General features: G+C 43.6%; 1 protein-coding gene across 1 annotated transcript in view; it reads right to left on the bottom strand.

The window, feature by feature from the left end:
• Positions 1-225: 225 nt before the first annotated feature.
• cdh12a (cadherin 12, type 2a (N-cadherin 2)) overlaps positions 226-17,896 on the bottom strand; it is a 34,280-nt gene continuing 16,609 nt past the window's right edge. Inside the window, exons 5-12 of the mRNA XM_048261893.1 lie at positions 17,200-17,367; positions 16,240-16,427; positions 9,600-9,853; positions 7,639-7,775; positions 6,927-7,048; positions 5,556-5,670; positions 2,645-2,911; positions 226-1,337 (exon numbers count right to left, since the gene is read on the bottom strand). Of these exons, the coding sequence (XP_048117850.1) occupies positions 811-1,337; positions 2,645-2,911; positions 5,556-5,670; positions 6,927-7,048; positions 7,639-7,775; positions 9,600-9,853; positions 16,240-16,427; positions 17,200-17,367 (1,778 nt within the window). The 3' untranslated portion in view covers positions 226-810. The remainder of the gene's footprint in view (positions 1,338-2,644; positions 2,912-5,555; positions 5,671-6,926; positions 7,049-7,638; positions 7,776-9,599; positions 9,854-16,239; positions 16,428-17,199; positions 17,368-17,896) is intronic.

The raw sequence follows: 17,896 nt of genomic DNA, 5'->3' as shown, positions 1-17,896 counted from the left end.
ATCCCACTTGACTGTTTTAATACAAAGATAAACCTGCTGCTACAGATGTTTCCTTTCATGTCCACTTATGGGTTGTTGCAACATTACCCTTGGAAATTTTGTGTGTGGTAAGTAATGTTAAATCAAATGCCATTAGTATATTGTTCAACGTTGGTGTAGGAGATGGGATTTTGTTGTTACCTCACACAGTTGTTTTTCCATTTCACATCTTTTTTATTTGTTTGTACAGGTATTACAAAATTCCACTTCAATTTAATGTTCACTTACAAATACAGTAGTTGCATACCACTGTGTGATTTAAATGCATTTGGCAAATCGATGGGTAGGAAGTATTGAGCGCAGTGTCCTTTTTCTCCATTTGACAGATCTGTTGTTCCCTATAAACTGTGAGTTTGCTACATACAACAGTACTACATCTTGCAGGGCTTCTAAATTGAGGAAGCAAAGCATAGACTTACAAAACAACTGTTCCTGAGGCACTTCATGAGATATCAAAGGGGATAGTGAGAATTGCAAAAACAGATACCTTACTATCTCATTTTTTTTTTAAAAACATTAACAACTAATGAATGACGACGTCTACAATATTTCAGAATCTGACCCTCACTCTAGACTACAATGATACCCAATTTACAGAAACAGAGAGAGTGAGAGCGATAACAAAAAGGGACCAAAAAAAAGTCTATTTTGTCATATTATTTTGTTTGCTTTTGTTGTGTTTCTTGAGCGTCGAGATGCTCCTTGAATGTCCAAAAACAAACAAACAAAGGGACTAATAATACAAAATAAAACTCAAACATGGCGGTTTGGTCAGTGGGAATCATTGTTTTCGCTGACCCGTGCAGCCTGCGCATCCTGATCTCCGAAGAGGCCAGCCAGTGTTTTGAAGCGTGGGCCCCAGTCACTGATGCACTTAAACTCCTCCTCGGGGTCAGGGGCCAAAGACTCAATGGAGCTGAGCGACTCAGCCACCGAGCCCTCGCCCTCGTACGCATACGTGGCCAGCGAGTCGTACGGCGGCGCCGTGCCGTTGACGTGGTTCTCCATGAGCCGCTGGTGGATGTACGAGCGGATGTCCTCGCTGTCCTCGGCGGCGGCGGCTGCAGCATGGGCCAGGTCCGTCAGAGAGTGTCCGTCTGGCCGGACGTCCCTCCTCAGCGCCAGCTCTTTCATGGCCTTGGGGTTGCGGAGTGTTCCCATGTCGAAGGCATGCGTGTCCTCTTCGCCGCCTCCCTCGTCGTCATAGTGGATGACGTTGTCCCGGATGTCCTCCTTAGAGGACATAAGAGCCTCCTTGTCCTTGTGCCGTCTCAAGCCCACGTAGAGCACCACGATCACTGTTTTCATAAAGCAAACGCACACAGACACACAGCAGAGACATAAATGGTCACATAAGAGAGACTCACATTACTGTCTGTAATCATCCACACCACATACAACACAGTTTCTACAGCAGCACATTGGCTTGTCTAAATCAACTAATATCAACAAATGTTGTTGAAGAATACAGTATAAGTGGTTTCGTTCATGACGAACAATGCAAACACGGCTGTGGGAAAATAAAATAAAAAACATGCTTAAAATGTGGTGGAGAGATCACGTGCTTGGGATCCATTAGCCGATCTCTCTCTTTCTTCTGGCGCTCTCATTCCAAGCGGAACTAAAGGGAATGGCAGCCTGGGGCCAGCTGTAATGCGCTTTTGACATGCTGTCTGTCACCATTGTAGCAAGGCAGTTCTCAGGAAGAGAAGATGGGAGGCAGCCTCTCCTGGATTTCAACCCCCCCCCTCCCACATAGTCACACACATACACACTCACTCACACACACACACACACACACGCATGCGCATACACACACACACACAAACACACACTCACATACACTCCACACTACCACCACTACTTCAGGCACAAAATACAACACACTAATATTCTCCCTTTTAGAAAACGCTAGCTCATACAAAATGGTTTAAAGCCTCTTGAATTTACTCTTGTTAGAAAAAATTACCCTAACCTATTTTCAAGGGGAGATATTTTGTTTTTAAACTGCTCTTCTACATTAAATTCATTATTTTTGTGGTGGGGTGGATTAAACTGCACTCTCAAATTACAACAATTTCACTCCAGCTCCCCCAAGTGGAAACTTGAAACACATGCTCAGCTAATTTTTTGAATTCTTATGACTATACATATTGTACAACATACCATTAATGTAAGTAACAAGTATGTATCACCTTAGTATGAGTAAAATGTATGAGTGTGTGTCTGCACACTTGTGTTTTTTACGTCTTAAGTGCGTGTGAGTGTGTGTGCTAGTGCCATCTAGTCACCGGTTTTGTATAGTTTTATTTAATGAGCCCTACTGTATGAAATGTGCTATAGACCCTTTCAAGAGAGTTTTTTTATCAGCATCGTAGTTGGCCCCACAAGGCTTCCGTTTTAACATTCCATATGTTATCTTAATGCAGAGGAAGTAGATTGGGAACCAAATAGAACGTTCAAGCATTGTTTTTGTTTTTATTGTTGAAAGGGTCTATAGTCTCTCTATGTGATTGTGATGACTCCTGAGATGTCCCTTGTCCCTGAGGATGGCCTTGTTTTTGAACTGCATTGCCATGGCATGCTCACTCCCTCACTCACTCACCCAGCAGTATGACTACACACAGCAGGATGGCCACCAGGGCGCCAGTGCTCAGGCCCACTGGCAGGAAGACGGCCTCGGCACTGCACGCCACCAGCGCACCAGCACTGCCGCCGCTGCCGCCGGCGCACGAGCACACCTGCACCGAGAGCGTGGCCGTGCTGCTCCGCACCGGGAAGCCGCCGTCCTCCACCACCACGCCCACCATGTACCAGCGCTGCTGCTGCCGCCGGAAGCCCGAGCGCCGGGTCACGATGCCCGCCGTGTTGTCTGAGGATGGGAATGTGAGAGAGAGAGAGAGAGAAAGAGAGAGAGAGAGAACACGAGAGGGAACATCAGGAAGGAAAGGAGAGTGCTTGCTGTTAAAGGGAATGACAGATTTGCTTCGTTCTCAATACCAAGTTCAAGTTTTTGCCTGAAATTGCACAGTGTCTGCTTCAGAGGCCACTGTTCCCACCTAGTTTGGCCTATAATCAAATGCTTAACCTCTTTGGAAAGCTGAGACACTGTAGTTTGTTGGAAAACAATCAGAAGAACTGTGTGATGTACTGACACAGAGTTACAGAGGCTAGAATAGTGTTTCTTCTTTCTGCCGGATAGCAAGCATCTCTGAACTAACCACATTTCAGCCATCTAAGTCACTTGATATGACTTAGAAACACAACTGAGCCCAAGCACATGCTTGCATTTGAATTATACTTCAGGGGTTCTGATATGGAATGACTACACTAAATATGGAATAATTACACAAAAATATAAATCTTTGCAATTTCTATTTCAATTCAATTGGTGTGTATGAGATGGATTATACATCTGCACAACTAATATTGGATAAAATAACATGACACTGTGATTATTTCAAGACCCAATATGCTATTTCTAGCATATTGCTAGGGATATACACTGTAGCTAGAAGGTAGGGAAGCACCAAAGGAAGGAGAGGAGGACATTTTTGATTCAATTTAATTGAGACATAGTTAGATTAATCTGACAATGTAAAGCACTACACATAATTTACATGAAAAATATTGTCATGTATTGATTCCCAAGAGGCCAAGCTTTCAAATGATGTATACTATTATACTGTATGACTATGCTACAGTACATAACAATCTTATGTATAAAAATTATTTAGAATGTTGTGGGGTGGTGGGGGAGGGGGGAAACCGCCTCACCGGCAGGACACCGCAGACCATGTGAGGATGTTACGCCCAAAACACACCCATGACTGATTAAGAAACACAAGAACAACCCTTATGCGCCAAGCGCCCGACGTTTGACCACATAATCTGGACTGGCCACGCCTTTAAAGCAACACCAAAGCACTTTTCCTCTTCGGTCCCCCTACAGGTTGGAAGCGGAATTGTCCATTACCGCTGTCATGAATAATTTAGCCACCGCAACCTACCGTCGCTCGCATGCACACGATTTGTTTATCCAGCACTGGCTTTTGTTTGTTGGTATGTTGCATGATTTTATGAAAGTATGATGTATTGCGACATCAGAAGCTAGTCAAATTTGTAGTTTTTATGTCTCATACAAACTACAGGTCCAATACCCAATCTGGCAAACTTCCATAGTGTGGTTATAACCGATAGAGGGCTGCAAAGCGAATGCAGAAGTGCTGTTCACCCTGTTACGAGTTGATGAACCACTGAAACAATTTTGAAACATTATTTTAGGGTACAAAAGAATCTTTGGTGTTGCTTTAATGTCTATAAACTTTATGCCTCTGACCATCCGTTTCTGATCGCCAAAATAGAGCTCTAAGAGGATGACGGCAGGTCTGTTTTCTACATGCTGCATGCTCTGCATATTTCAGGCTTGGCAAGAGCCAGCCAAAAATCCAAACAGACGAGAAACCCCATTAATCAATTAATTGCAGCCATTTGAGTAGGGTTACAATTGGCCAAAACGCAAGAATTCTCCAAAAGTTGATCTCCTTTGAAGCTGTGAATAAGCTGGGAAAGTAGTTCTGGCTAAAAGGGATTACAAGCTTACACGCGTAAGTAATGCGAAGAGCATCCTGTACCTTGAGATTCAAAATGATGTCTTAATAATTGCTACAGCCCCATTTTCAACGTCAGAAAAACACACTCTCCCTGCGTTTCTCAGCCTGAGGAGCTCTGTGTCATGGTGAGTGCAGTGGTCTGGTTGGTGAGTTATTAGTGTATCATTTCTCTCTTCTTTCTCTTGGGGTCAGGTAGAGTGTGCGGCTGAGCCTCGCACCTTCACCGCTGTGACGGTACGACCCGAAAAAGAACTCTCCAAAAAGTCCAGCAGTCTTCAAGAGAGGTGAGAAACATAGCGACACGGGGCCTGGAGCAACAGTGGGCGTGTTGGCGGATGCCTGTGTGCAAAGGCAGCGGTGGCGGGCGGCGCAGAGGTGATGTGTCGAGATGCTCCTGTCCTCCACTCAAAGGTCACCTGATCCTGTCGGGGCTGGTTTGTTCCGCGTCGACAGCCGGCGAATTGCACTTGACAATGTAGGGCCCCATTAGACCACAGCCCGAGCCGGAGAGAGAGAAAGAGAGAGAGTGTGTGTGTGTGTGTATGTGTGTGTGTATGTGTGTGTGTGTGTGTGTGTGTGTGTGTGTGTGTTGCCTGGCCTGCCTTGAGTGCTCCTGTCTGTGGGAATCAGAGCTGATGATACTCATGTCCAGAGAACAGGCCAAGCCCCCGGGACCGCACTGGCAGCCAGGTGAGAGCATCTGGACAAAATACATCTGATCTGGAACACAGTGTCCCCTACTTTGGTCTTTGGCGTAAAAGACAAACACAAAGGCAACTTCCATCTGGTTATTCTAACATATTCATTTATAGAGTAAACATGCTGGATGTCAGTCAAGTATTACATAAGAACAGAGAAAACTTTTGAGAGCCACATGGTGAAATCCCTTTGGTTTTGACTTACTTCCGAAGTCCCGTATGGTGAAGTTCCTGTTCCGGACATCTTTGAGTGATTTGAAATAAAACCTCTGACCCATTGCAGGCAGATCTCTATCCTGAGCACTGACCAGCTGGATCACCTTGGAAACATGACAAATATTTAAGATGAACTTCATTCAACCTGGGCCTTATTGATAGATCTCTTTTAGATTCAATTTTTATTGCGGACAAAAACAGCCATTTTGTGCAAGCCTGTTAAAGCATTCAATTTATCATTATAGTATATGGATTTAAATTGTTTTGTCCCTACAAAAGCATTGGACACAAAAGGTGTGAAAGAAGAGCCCAAGATGAAAAAAATTACAAAGGAAGAGTGTGAATTTGGGCAACACACCGGCCTCTCCACCATATCTGCTGTCCCACTAACATCAACTGATATATGATATCTGATAACTAATAACTAATTTCCCCAACAAACACCAGTTCATTGTAGAACAGTCACATCTACCATTTGTCCCGACTGAGCTGATTATGGGCTCTAAATTGTCAAGACATGATTAAAAAGGACTTTTGTATTGTGTGAGCTGCCTTAACTAAGAGCAAATATAAAAGAGAGAGATAAACAAATCCAGTGCCTGCCAGGACAACAGTTCTTTCAGCTCTATGCTGTTCAGCACCATGGACAGCGCCTTTGTCAAAGCCCACAGACACAGACGGTTCCAGTGACAGGCGCGACCCGGCCACTGCTGCTACCGCCACCACCGGCACCGCTGCTGCTGCTGCTGCCAGCTCACAATCACACACCTGCAGGGCAGCTAGCCCTGCTCTGACTCCGAGGGAGCCGGACAGACAGGGGAGAAGCGTCTAATAAAGGAGCGGCCTGTCTGACAGAGATTGGGACAGGCTGCGCAGGCCCCCTCAATCCCCTCACGGCTCCTCCACCGACCCCCCGCGGCTCCCTGCCCAAGCCTTTCTCACGAGGGAAAGCCAGGCAAATCCCCGGCCTTGTTGAGAGACAGAGAGAGATTTCGAAGAGGGAGTGTGAAAGGAACAATCGGTCTATGTGGGACTCTGTCAAACAAGCTCTCTTTTACAGACTCTTACTCACTAGGGATGAGCAATTGACTTGTGATTTAGAACATGGCATCCCCACTCCTCCTGAAATCATAACAGCTCCATATCAAGGGTCTCATTCAACACATTCATTGAAATCATAAATATAGGTCTATGTTACGTGTTTCCTGTTTTATCATACATTTGTATAGTACATTGATGAGCAGATACATATATGTCTATATATATATACTGTATATATATCTCCACTGAATGTATGCACACTCTAAGACAGACACACCAACATGCATACAAATACATATAGATACACACAATCACTCACCTGTCCTACTTTGGCACTTTCACAAACAATGGTCTCAGGTGGAATGACAAGCTCTGGAGCAAACTCGTTGACATCCAACACGGTAATTGTGACACCAACCTTGCTAAACAAAAGTGGATTGTCTGTAAGAGAATAGCATTGTCCATTAATTCTTTGGTTTGGTAACAAAGGACCGATCACCAGAGAGTTGTAATATCTATCTCATGAATCCTGTATTTTTCTACAGTGAAACAGTGACACAAGGTGTTCATATGTGGAACTGCAGGCTGTAAACACAACAGTTTAAATTGTGAATTCTTCTTTTTTGGCTTCCATAATTCATATGATTTCATAGTGAATTGATTTTCTAAAGAAAAAACAATATTCTATCTTCTGATCATGACTATTAAATGGTTTAAAGTGTACCGGTCTGACCTACAGGTCAGTATAATTGTGTTTTTTTCACATAGAGAGTGGGTTAAGGAATGATTCTAATATGTAAAGATCTTATTTTATTAATATATTTGTCTACATTACTGACTGATATTGACAACAACTGAATATATAAGTAGAAATGACTATATAAAGTATAAATCCTCTAAACAATGTCATTCTCCTACTTCGATACCATACACACACAGCACTGTTTTACACAATTTCTTCACTAGATGGCAGTATACCGTTACTCATTCAAAAACCACTGAATATTTTTCAAGATAAATGTTCTACTTACTAACTTTAGTTGCAACAACTGTGATGTTGTGTCGTGCCACAGCCTCCCGGTCCAGGAACTCACTGACTGTGATAAGTCCCTCCACTGGGTCAATGTCAAATGCATGCTCCAAATCCCTCTTCCAGTCAATAGAGTACCTTCAGATAAAAAGAAGATAGAATATTGTTCAAGTTTATCACAGCCACATAGTTCCAACCTGTATGGTTAACCTCTAATGGCATAAATGTGTGGACTTCATACAGTGTGAGAGGTGACACTCTGAAACCCGCACACCACTGCTGTGCCACATTAGTCTTGGCATGTGCCCTGTCTGAAGTAACTACGAGACAAAAATGTGGGTAGATCAATCACCAGCCTATCATTTGGATAGAGGAGCAAGATGAAACAAGACAAAACTGTCTGCTCTGTCTCTAAAACAACCATTAGACAAAAGCAATGTCAAAATCCCCCTGATGTTTAGACAGAGGTGGACATCCTGGGTCCAGTAAGTAAAAGTTCTACCATATTTGTACCTGTGCACTTAACACAGGTGATGTACAGTGTTTAGACCAATCTAAACACTGTATGCAGACAACAATAGGGTGCCAAGTACTTGTATACAAGTATAGCAGACTTTATTTTCAATACAAACTGCATTATATGCTATGAAGTGTATTTGATGTATTATGAAAATATTTGACACCATTATGTCTCTGGTCTACAATTAACACAGACACATAATATTGAGGGGAACACATTCTTTTGTACACAGAAAAACAAAAAACAAACAGAATGAATGATTCATGTTGTGTACTAAAAAGACAGATGTGCTTTTACTGCTGTGGGCTAAAATATGAATGCACTTCTCAATTTGTGGACAAAATAAACGTTCATGGACAAAAGTAATTCCGTCCACAGTATAGGTTTTGTCATAGTTCTGATGTGTAAGAAAGAGCTTTGCCAATTGAGAAGCATAATTTCAGACTACTGCATAATCCCAGCTCAGACTGCGCAGGGAGCAATAGGTGGCAGGCTATATCTCCTCTACAACCAGTCAAATCCAAAACATAGGGCTTTCATGGCCCTCAAACATATTAAAACAGTTGGCTTTTTCAGTGTGTGTGTGTGTGTGTGTGTGTGTGTGTGTGTGTGTGTGTGTGTGTGTGTGTGTGTGTGTGTGTGTGTGTACATAAAAAAGTGACAACAAAGACAAAATATTATTCCAGATATGAAATAAAATCCTCAGACACTGTGTGTCATAGTCCCTATTGACAGGACCTCAACAGGTCACTGCTACTCTGCACTGCAGACCGGTGCTTTTGTGATTTAATCTCCCTGTAGAACAATGGCAAATGTACTGCTGTGAAATATTAAAGACCCACCAAAAAGACAGCCTTTTAAGTCGGCTGCGTGACTACAACCTAGCAGGATGTTTCCACATGCAAAATTTATGATGAAACAAAATACTTCTGTGGAAACATGCCGCTTTTGTGTTAGGCCATGCCACATGCTTTAAGCATCAACACAACAAAACATTAAACAACACTCACCTAGAGGAAAATAAAGGAAAACAAACATGCCAATAAATTAGACAGCTAGAAAAGCCCTAACGTGGCTTGTCAGACTGATGCCAGCTAAAAGTATACAATACAGACTTTTATCCCTGCTTGGGAATGAAATGAGATTTATTTTTCTTTTCATCACTTTGCGTATGAAATAAAAATGACTCGGGCTTGGGTTTCAAAAATGGCATTCATAAAAACAAATCCACTGTTTTTATGGCTATGGGAACAGAACAATACCTCTGTGCTTATCTTAGACTTCTTTGTTAACCTGTGTGACTTGTCCGAATGTGTATGTCGCAAAAATGAGTCATAGCTTGTTTTTGTCTGTATGAGAAAGAGAGAAAGAAAGAGAAAGAGATAGATAGATAGAGACAAAGCAAAAAACATAGAGAGAGAATAGAGAGAGAGTTTGTTTACCTTATTGGACTGTTGCCTACGTCCATGTCCTGAGCTCTCACTGCGCCCACTATGATCCCTACAGGTGTGTCCTCGTAGGCCTCCATGCTGTAGTGGGGCTTGCTGAACACCGGGGGCTCATCCACGTCCAGCACGTTCACCTTCACTGTCGCCGTGTCCTTAAAGGGCCCCTGGTGCAGGAAGCGAGGGTCCAAGTGCACATTCGAAGCTTCCACTTTAAACGTGTACGCCTTTCTAGTCTCATAGTCCAGACGCTGTAACAAAAGACAGACAGACAGATGGACAGACAAAGAGTGTGTGAGAGAGAGAGGGGGAGAGAGAGAGAGAGAGAGAGAGAGTGGAAGAGGGAGAAAAAAACAGTGAGTGGCACTTTAAGGTATGATACTGACATGGGTGACTTATCTAGTGCCTGCAGTGGTGTGTGTGCATGTGTGTGTGTGTGCCTGGTGACGGGCTGTCGGAGGTGTCACAAGACACATCGCACCTGAGGCGGAGTGACAGGAGGGAACAGCACTCCCCGACAGCAGCCCTCTATCAGGAGGAGCCATTAGCAACGGCTCCCCTCCACCACCACCACCACCACCGCTCTCCACACAGCACCCACCCCGCTAACCGCCTCGGCCCACACGCCCGTCCCAGCACGGCATGACATGATGGGGAGGGGTTGTCCCTGACCTGGTTTCTCACAACTTCTTTGGTGCTTTTACAGGTGAACCCAAGCATGGGATTTCATTTAACAAGCTAGGAAGCCTGCAGAAAAAAACACACAACTGAAAAGACAAAGGAGAGGGAATTAAAATGCCCTCCATCCCGAGTGTTTTTTTTTATCTGAGAAGAGGCAGACACTTTAGGCTGCAGTAACATTTCATTTGGGGATTGATGGTGCTCACTCTGTTTATTATGACAGAGAATTAGTTGGGATTAATGAATGCCACATATTTAGACCAAAGCCAAATAGACAAATCAATAGCTCAGCATGATGAAAGAGAGAGGGCTAAATGGCCTCACTTAACTCCTCTCACTCAAACCATGTGACAAATATGGATTTTTAAATAGAATTGAAACCCAGCAAGCCACAAAGTGTATTGTGCTCAGTTTGTCTCCTTAAGTTAATGGCTCAGACGAGCCTATTTTTAGCCTTGAGCTTATTGTCTTGTTTTAACACTATTCAGCATTTCATTTAGCCTAGCCCAGCCTGACTGTTACTCTTTGATTGCTCTGCAGTAAACATTGCAGTAAAGCATTCCCTACTGGAGCAAGAAAAATGTGTAAAGTTATGTTCCAAAGGTAAAGACATTGTTTACTTACTCCCAGCAGAATTTTGGAAAGCAAAGGCAAAAATATTGCACCATTGCACTAAAAGCTTGCACCATTAATGGTGAAGTAAGAAGCAGGCCTTCCATACATATTCCATACATATATATATATATATATATATATATATATATATATATATAAACTATAAACCTATAACCATATATATATATATATGGCTAGGTTTATAGTTAGAAATCAATTACAGACATTTATACACGTTTAGAAAAAAACTGAATGTACTTCTGTAAACTAAACCTACCGCAGTTGTACCACAAAGAGTAGTACCGCAAACACTAGTCTAGTACTGAGTGCTTAATAAATAACAATAAGTGATAATGAGAGCATCTGCTGAGTGCAGACTCCATATGCACATCTAAGCCATCCCTACACTTACTTAGTCAAAAAAATACACTGGTGTTGGTCCATTAAAAAGTCTACTGCCTTCAAGCAGACCACACATCAAAATCTGCAGAAAAACTGAGTTCAATTGAGCTGAGCTCACCTCCACTCCCGCACAATTAGCTGAGCAGCACGGTGCCGACCCAGGAGCAGCCCTCTTTGATATGGAAATGTGAGGCGCAGGATTGATTCTCCCATAAGGAGTACTGAGTTAAGGAATGGCAGTTTGAGCCGAGTGAACCCAGCATATGAAGAGGGGCTCTTCGATTCCCATTCAAGGGAGTTGGAGGGTGTATGTCTCATTTAGCCACTGGTTTGCGTCTTTTTATCAAAGATGCTCAGCCGAAAAAACTGGGAAAGTGCACTGACACTGAAGCGTAAACACTCCAGGGGGATTGGCTTGGCCCTGCAAGCACTGCAAACACCAAAACCAGACTGTTTTTATTTTGTGTATCACATTTGTCCCTTTGACGTCCTCCTCAACAGTCATTCTCTTCTTTTGATTTTTGTTTATTTTGCTTCATAAAGCGCCTAACCGAATAACTTGCCGTGTGAACATGAGTTGTGAATGAGTTCTTTTGAAGCAAGCAGTAGTGGGGTAAATTGATCTTTGGCCTAATGGTGTTCCTGCAGGTCTGGAGGAGAATCTGCCATGGATATGATTTAGACAGCACACAAATTGATAAAACGCATACCCCTCTCTCCTCTAGCGCTGCGTGTTTCTCTGGAAAAAACTCAGAAAGAAAGAAATGACGTGCTGAGTGAATAATAGTTATACCGCATAACTCAGAGATCAGAAATGTTACACTTTGCATACAGAATACACAACTGCAACCTTCCTCTCCTGCTCTACTCTAATCACTGACAGGTTATGTGGTCCAAACAGATACACTGTTCACTGTGCCACACCATTGTTCCAAACATAAAAAATAGAAGAAAAATAGAATCCACTGCAAAATACAGCCACATCAACAACAACAGCAACCAGCAAATCCCTGCGGGACACAAACAGAATCACAGATACATCTCCCACACTCATCCCGCTCTGGTCACCCTGCTGCTAGCCTTGTTACTGATGGCAACAGTGCTGTGAACAGTGCTGCTGTGTCTGCCTCAGTTAAACACAACGAGGGCCAACCACACCATTCACACACACACACACACACACACACACACACACACACACACACACACACACACACAGAGACTCACTCACCCCACAGGCCTGGTATCTCCAGGTCTATGTGTGCACTGAGGGCTGACACCCTGCTGAGTGGCTAACAGCTGTGCAGATAAACTGGAGATGAGACAGGGAGTCAGGCCGGTCAGCTTTAACAAGAGCCATGCAAAACCAGCGAGGTCACAATAAACCCAAGAGGTGAGCAAAAGGACTCCGCTGACACTGATGCAATTGGACTGCTACGTGTGTAAACATAACGTTCAGAATTCACACACGTCTCTAGTTGCACATCCTTGAGGGATTGGGGTTTTTTTGTCTTTTTTTTTTGTAGGTGATATGACTTTCAAGAACAAGGCTTTGTATACTGGCAACTGGGAGCTTTATTTCTTTGTTTATTTTGCTCTGAAGATAACTGAACATCTTCCGTAAAACACCATCTGACAGTCCCATTTTAGCATCAGGCCTTTACTCAACAAAAGACAACAGTACACTAGAGCAAGTAATCCCTTGGTAAACTGGTTGGAATGCTGTTATTTAAGAAGGGACCTTTTTATTAACTTTAGCTTTTTAAATGACATATTTTCTCCGTTTTGGTTGACCAGTTTCTCTGTGAATAACAGATGAAAGTGGTTTGTGGCACTGCGTGTACGGTGTAAATCAGTGGGGTGACGTGTTAAGATGAGGTGAGCACACCACCACACCACACCCCCCACACCACACAGGCAGCTACCTTTTCTCTGTGGTTTTTGCTGGACAGCTCTGCCAGCTCCAATCTCATCTGAGCAGAGACCGGGGAAGGACAGGAGCGCTTTTATCCCACTGTGGACTCCATAAAACAGCATCTCCATGATCCAATTCACCCTGGTAACGTTCAGAGTTCAAAGAACTCTCCCATCATCTGCTCTGTGGTTTATAAAACATAGCCTATAGGTGGCACTGTCTGTCTCTTCAGCTCTGGCTCCACAGAGGTTACCCCACCACATTTGCAGCAAAGAGATATATGCTTGTGTTTTGATGAGGGACTGTGAATAGGATGAATGGAGATGAGGCCTAGAAATGGATGAAAGAACAACTGGAGACATCATTTGGTGTCAACATCTAACTAATACTTAGGAGACCAATGTTTGTTTGAAAAATACACTTCAGTCATCAAAGCACGAGCGCTTCCATAAAGACAGTTTGAAGACGCTGTGTAACACCATGACTGTCGTTCGCTATCTGACAGGGCCGCACTGCTCATCTGCTGAAATTTTTAACACCACAAACCAGACAGGCTGAACCGCTGGGTTTCCCACTGGCCCACCATTAAGCAAGGCAGTAAGATGCGTCACTGTGTACGTCACATTTTAAAAAACAACCCTCTTGACAGCGACAAACATCTCATCATTTGCTTGTTTAGCAAATGGACAGGCCAATTATTAGAGCTAAGCTTTTTATTTGATCTAACGCAAGATGGGGAGAGCCCACCTTTTATCCCTCTGTCCTCACACAGCCCATTATCTTTTTTAACTCATTAGTGTGGCAGATGCTCTTAACAAATACAAAAGAAAAAACAAAAAGAAACACACTCATTCACATCGAGAGAGATAGAGAGAGAGAGGGAGAGAGAGTCAGTAGAACAGTAAACGGTCTTCGACTCACACACTTTGCATGGCACAGCAGGGGGGGCTGGGGACAGTCTGCTGTTTTACTGCATTGGGGATGGGTGGAGGGACACTTGTCATTGAGATGGTATAGTGGGGGTGAGGGAGCAAGCGAGTGGAGCGGGGTGGCACCGACACTAACCCTGTTCTATGGCCCAAGGTTCGGATCTCTCATATTCATATGAAAGTGCTTTTTGGGTCACAGGATATGCCATGCTCACAGTCTGCTTTGTCGGGACGTGGTGTCTTTGTGCCCCTCCCATGGACCTTTAGTCTGGTGCAGAATAGGCTACGTAACGACAGAAAGAAAGAAGAGATAACACTGCTGAAGGATACTACTGAAGTCACTGAAATTATTCACAAGTCTCAGGCAGCACCCATCATGTCTCTTGAAGAAATGTGATAGAATTCACATTCGCAATCAATTGGAATTTGAGCTGAGCATAAAGATGGGATGCTGATGATGATGGGATGTAGTGATGTATCCCGGCATGTTTTCACATCAAGTGAAAATGAGACCAGTTTTTAATAAATCTGAAAAAATGTCTGAAGGCTGGTTAGCAGGGTACAGTACCAGTAAATAATGTACTGTCTCCCTGCAAGGCATAGGTTTATGTACTGGAGCATTCTGGCGCAAAGCGAGGTGTCCTTGCTCATAATGCCAGTTCATGAAACACATGGAAGCAGGATGTGACTTTGAGTGTTTTGAGTTACATGTCAGGATGTTGCTCCCATATACATGTCCCATGAAACTGTATATTTGCCCCCAGATAGTCGAAGGCATGTTCCTTGACATACCATCAACACTAATGACTAGAGAGAGCTGCGCTGCAGAAGGACTGAATGCTGAGGGGGGCAGAGATGTGTCAGGCACACATTATCATAACGCCCAAGGGGAGAGCATCAATCAGAGCAGCTTTTTTAAAGGACGAGCCAGAGAGTAACTGGCAGACACGCTGAAATAAAGGCACAGTTAGTTGCCTTTTTCCATGAGTGCTGAAATGCACTCGGCAGTGAGTGGAGAAGCCCGGCTACTCTCACTGGGAAAACACTTTTTCCCTGCAGCCTCGTGTCCGTGAGGCTTTTACCGGGGCTTTTTTGGCACAGCTAAGCACTTACAGCGGGGAGACCCGCGTCGGCCGGCCGCGGCCGTGAGCGTCTGAGAGGATTTCTGCCTGTCACATCACATTAACACGCGTGTGCCTGGACACCGGTGACCACACTCATTTATTTATGACCAGTAAATCAAAAAAGATTGAGCACTTTCTTGAGAAAACTCAAACAACGTATATTTTAAAACCTAACCTGATGCCTCAGCATGACTGAAACAGGTCAGCCAATGCAGGTCCAAGGCTATCTTCCCAATACTGCAGTCCAACCTTTGATCGCTCTGCAGTAAACATTGCAGTAAAGCATTCTCTACTGGAGCAAGAAGAATGTGTAAAGTTATGTTCCAAAGGTAAAGACATCAGCCAATGCAGGTCCAACGCTATCTTCCCTATACTGCAGTCTAGCAAAGTACCAGGCGGATAAGGACTCTGACTAAGAACTCCATCCCTGGCGGGTCCATCTGAGCTACTGGACTTTTGAATGAATTGACAGGTTGAGACTTTCCACAGTTGAAACAGGCAACTGGAAGTGCAAGTTCAACAGGAATACATGAATGACAATGCATTATTCATGGCCAATAGCGTGGTTTTGCATGCTGTAATCAGGACTGACTTGTACAAGGGTAAACACTGAGCTCCTGAGGACTGCCAGGGAGTAATATCATTATCTGTACACACGCATGACTGTGTGAGCAGCACAATGCAAAGCGGGCATGTCAGGGAGTAGTGTGCCATCTCCTTGGGCGTATGGCAATGTCTAACAGCACCTTCTGCCCCCGGGGTGAGTGGGGAATAAATCCAGATACAGCGCTGGATGTCCTGCCAGATGACACAGCCAGGAATTTAGTATCACATGGGATGCTTGAGATCACTGGCACATTTGATGTTGTCTACATCATATAGCATAGTGGGTCGTCGAAATCAAAATGTACTCCTCGAACCGAATGGTAAGATAATAGATGGAGTCACTGAATCGCTTCATTGAGTCCTACCTTTTTGAGGATCACTGTGCCTTCCTGGTTGAGCTCGTTGGTGACGACGTCAAACATGGTGCCCCCATCCCCTGGAACAATACTGTACTCCACTTGCGCATTCTTGCCGTCGTCTAGGTCATGAGCTACGATCTTGCCCACGGCTGACCCAATGGGGGAGGACTCGGGGATGCGCAGGTGAAAGATACCTGCCACACGGAGGACAACAATGAGCACCTGTCACACCACACGCCAAGGTCAACTGGTCAGGCAAAACAAACAAGACAACATAATGACTGGGGGACAAAAAGACAGCAGAAATAGCCACTGAAGGATAAAGTTGTGAGTGGAGAATATGCAGCTCAGTGGAAACTCAGTGGAAGTGTAGCACTAGGGCCATCACTGTCTTGTAGGTTTTCACCATAATTACTTCTAATGTCTGCACAAAATAAATGAAAAAATAAATAAAAAGGGATTTGCATTATTTATATTTTCAGGTGATCAGAGGACTGGCTGTCTCAGACAGACTTAATTGGGTGCAATGTTGTCTTCCCAATGGATCAGAGACACCATATTGAAAGTAAATATGGTAGTGAAAGACTGCTTTGGTAGTGAAAGACCAGCTTTAGTGGCTTGGCTTGAGTTTCTTTACATAAAAGTATGGGTTAAAAAATCTGCATGCTCAACTGATACACAGTTTGCAATTCACAATTCATAATTTATAATGGCACATGCAGTGTTGAATGCATATTACCTGAAAGTCACAAAAAAGGAAATAACATAAACACCAAAACAGAACAGTGCATTGCTGACTTGACATGTCTTGCGTGTCTTTGCATCTGGTAACTTAAATAAACAAATGCATTCATATCGAATGATTCTACTTCTATAAGCTATTTAAAGGCTCTCCATAACATACACTATGTGTCACAAGGACAAGGAGAGAAAATAAATAGACCATGCTTTAGATTTTTTGCTCACTCTTTGTAAATCTGGGGGGGTTGTCGTTGACGTCACTGAGGGTGATGTTGATGGTAGTGGTCCCTGCCAGGCCCCCGAGCTGGCCTCCCATGTCCTTGGCTTGGATGAGGACCTGGTAGACTTCCTTCACCTCTCGGTCCATGTTTGGCAAAGCTGTCTTTATAATCCCTTTACATAATAAAAATAAATACATAATAACATTATTTACAGAATAAAAAAGAGAGAAATACAGATTTAGAGAAGGGCCGGGAAACAACCAGAAGAACAGATGACGGCCCTAACCCTACTGATTTGTGGTGCAGAAATCCCTCATGTGGGCTTGCTTTGAGAAATTGGGTGTCTATTTATTGACCACTCATTAATCAGTAAATGGCACCTCTATGAACACAGTGCAATAAAAAGCAGCCCTTTGACATTCTGCTTATGGCTAATCTTTCCTAATGGTGGCTTCCCCACAGGGAATATCTCTTGATCAAAACTAGCCAATAAGATCCACTTCGCTTTTCTCGACCTCCACGAGGCCTCCACGATCTTTGTTTATTCTGAGGGCATTTGAGAGCATCTCCCTTCAAAACAAAATAAATAATTCATGAACATTCATTTAAGTAAACACCATCTGAAATACACACTCTCCCCATCTTGCATATGGACTTTGTCTTGCAGGCTGCATCATTTTAGTTGAGATCAGGCATTTTGA

The sequence above is a fragment of the Alosa alosa genome, chromosome 1 (assembly GCF_017589495.1).
Source record: "Alosa alosa isolate M-15738 ecotype Scorff River chromosome 1, AALO_Geno_1.1, whole genome shotgun sequence".
Lineage (NCBI taxonomy): Eukaryota > Metazoa > Chordata > Actinopteri > Clupeiformes > Clupeidae > Alosa > Alosa alosa.
The sequence above is the reverse complement of the archived record's forward strand: the minus strand, read 5'-3'. Positions and strand labels throughout refer to the sequence as shown.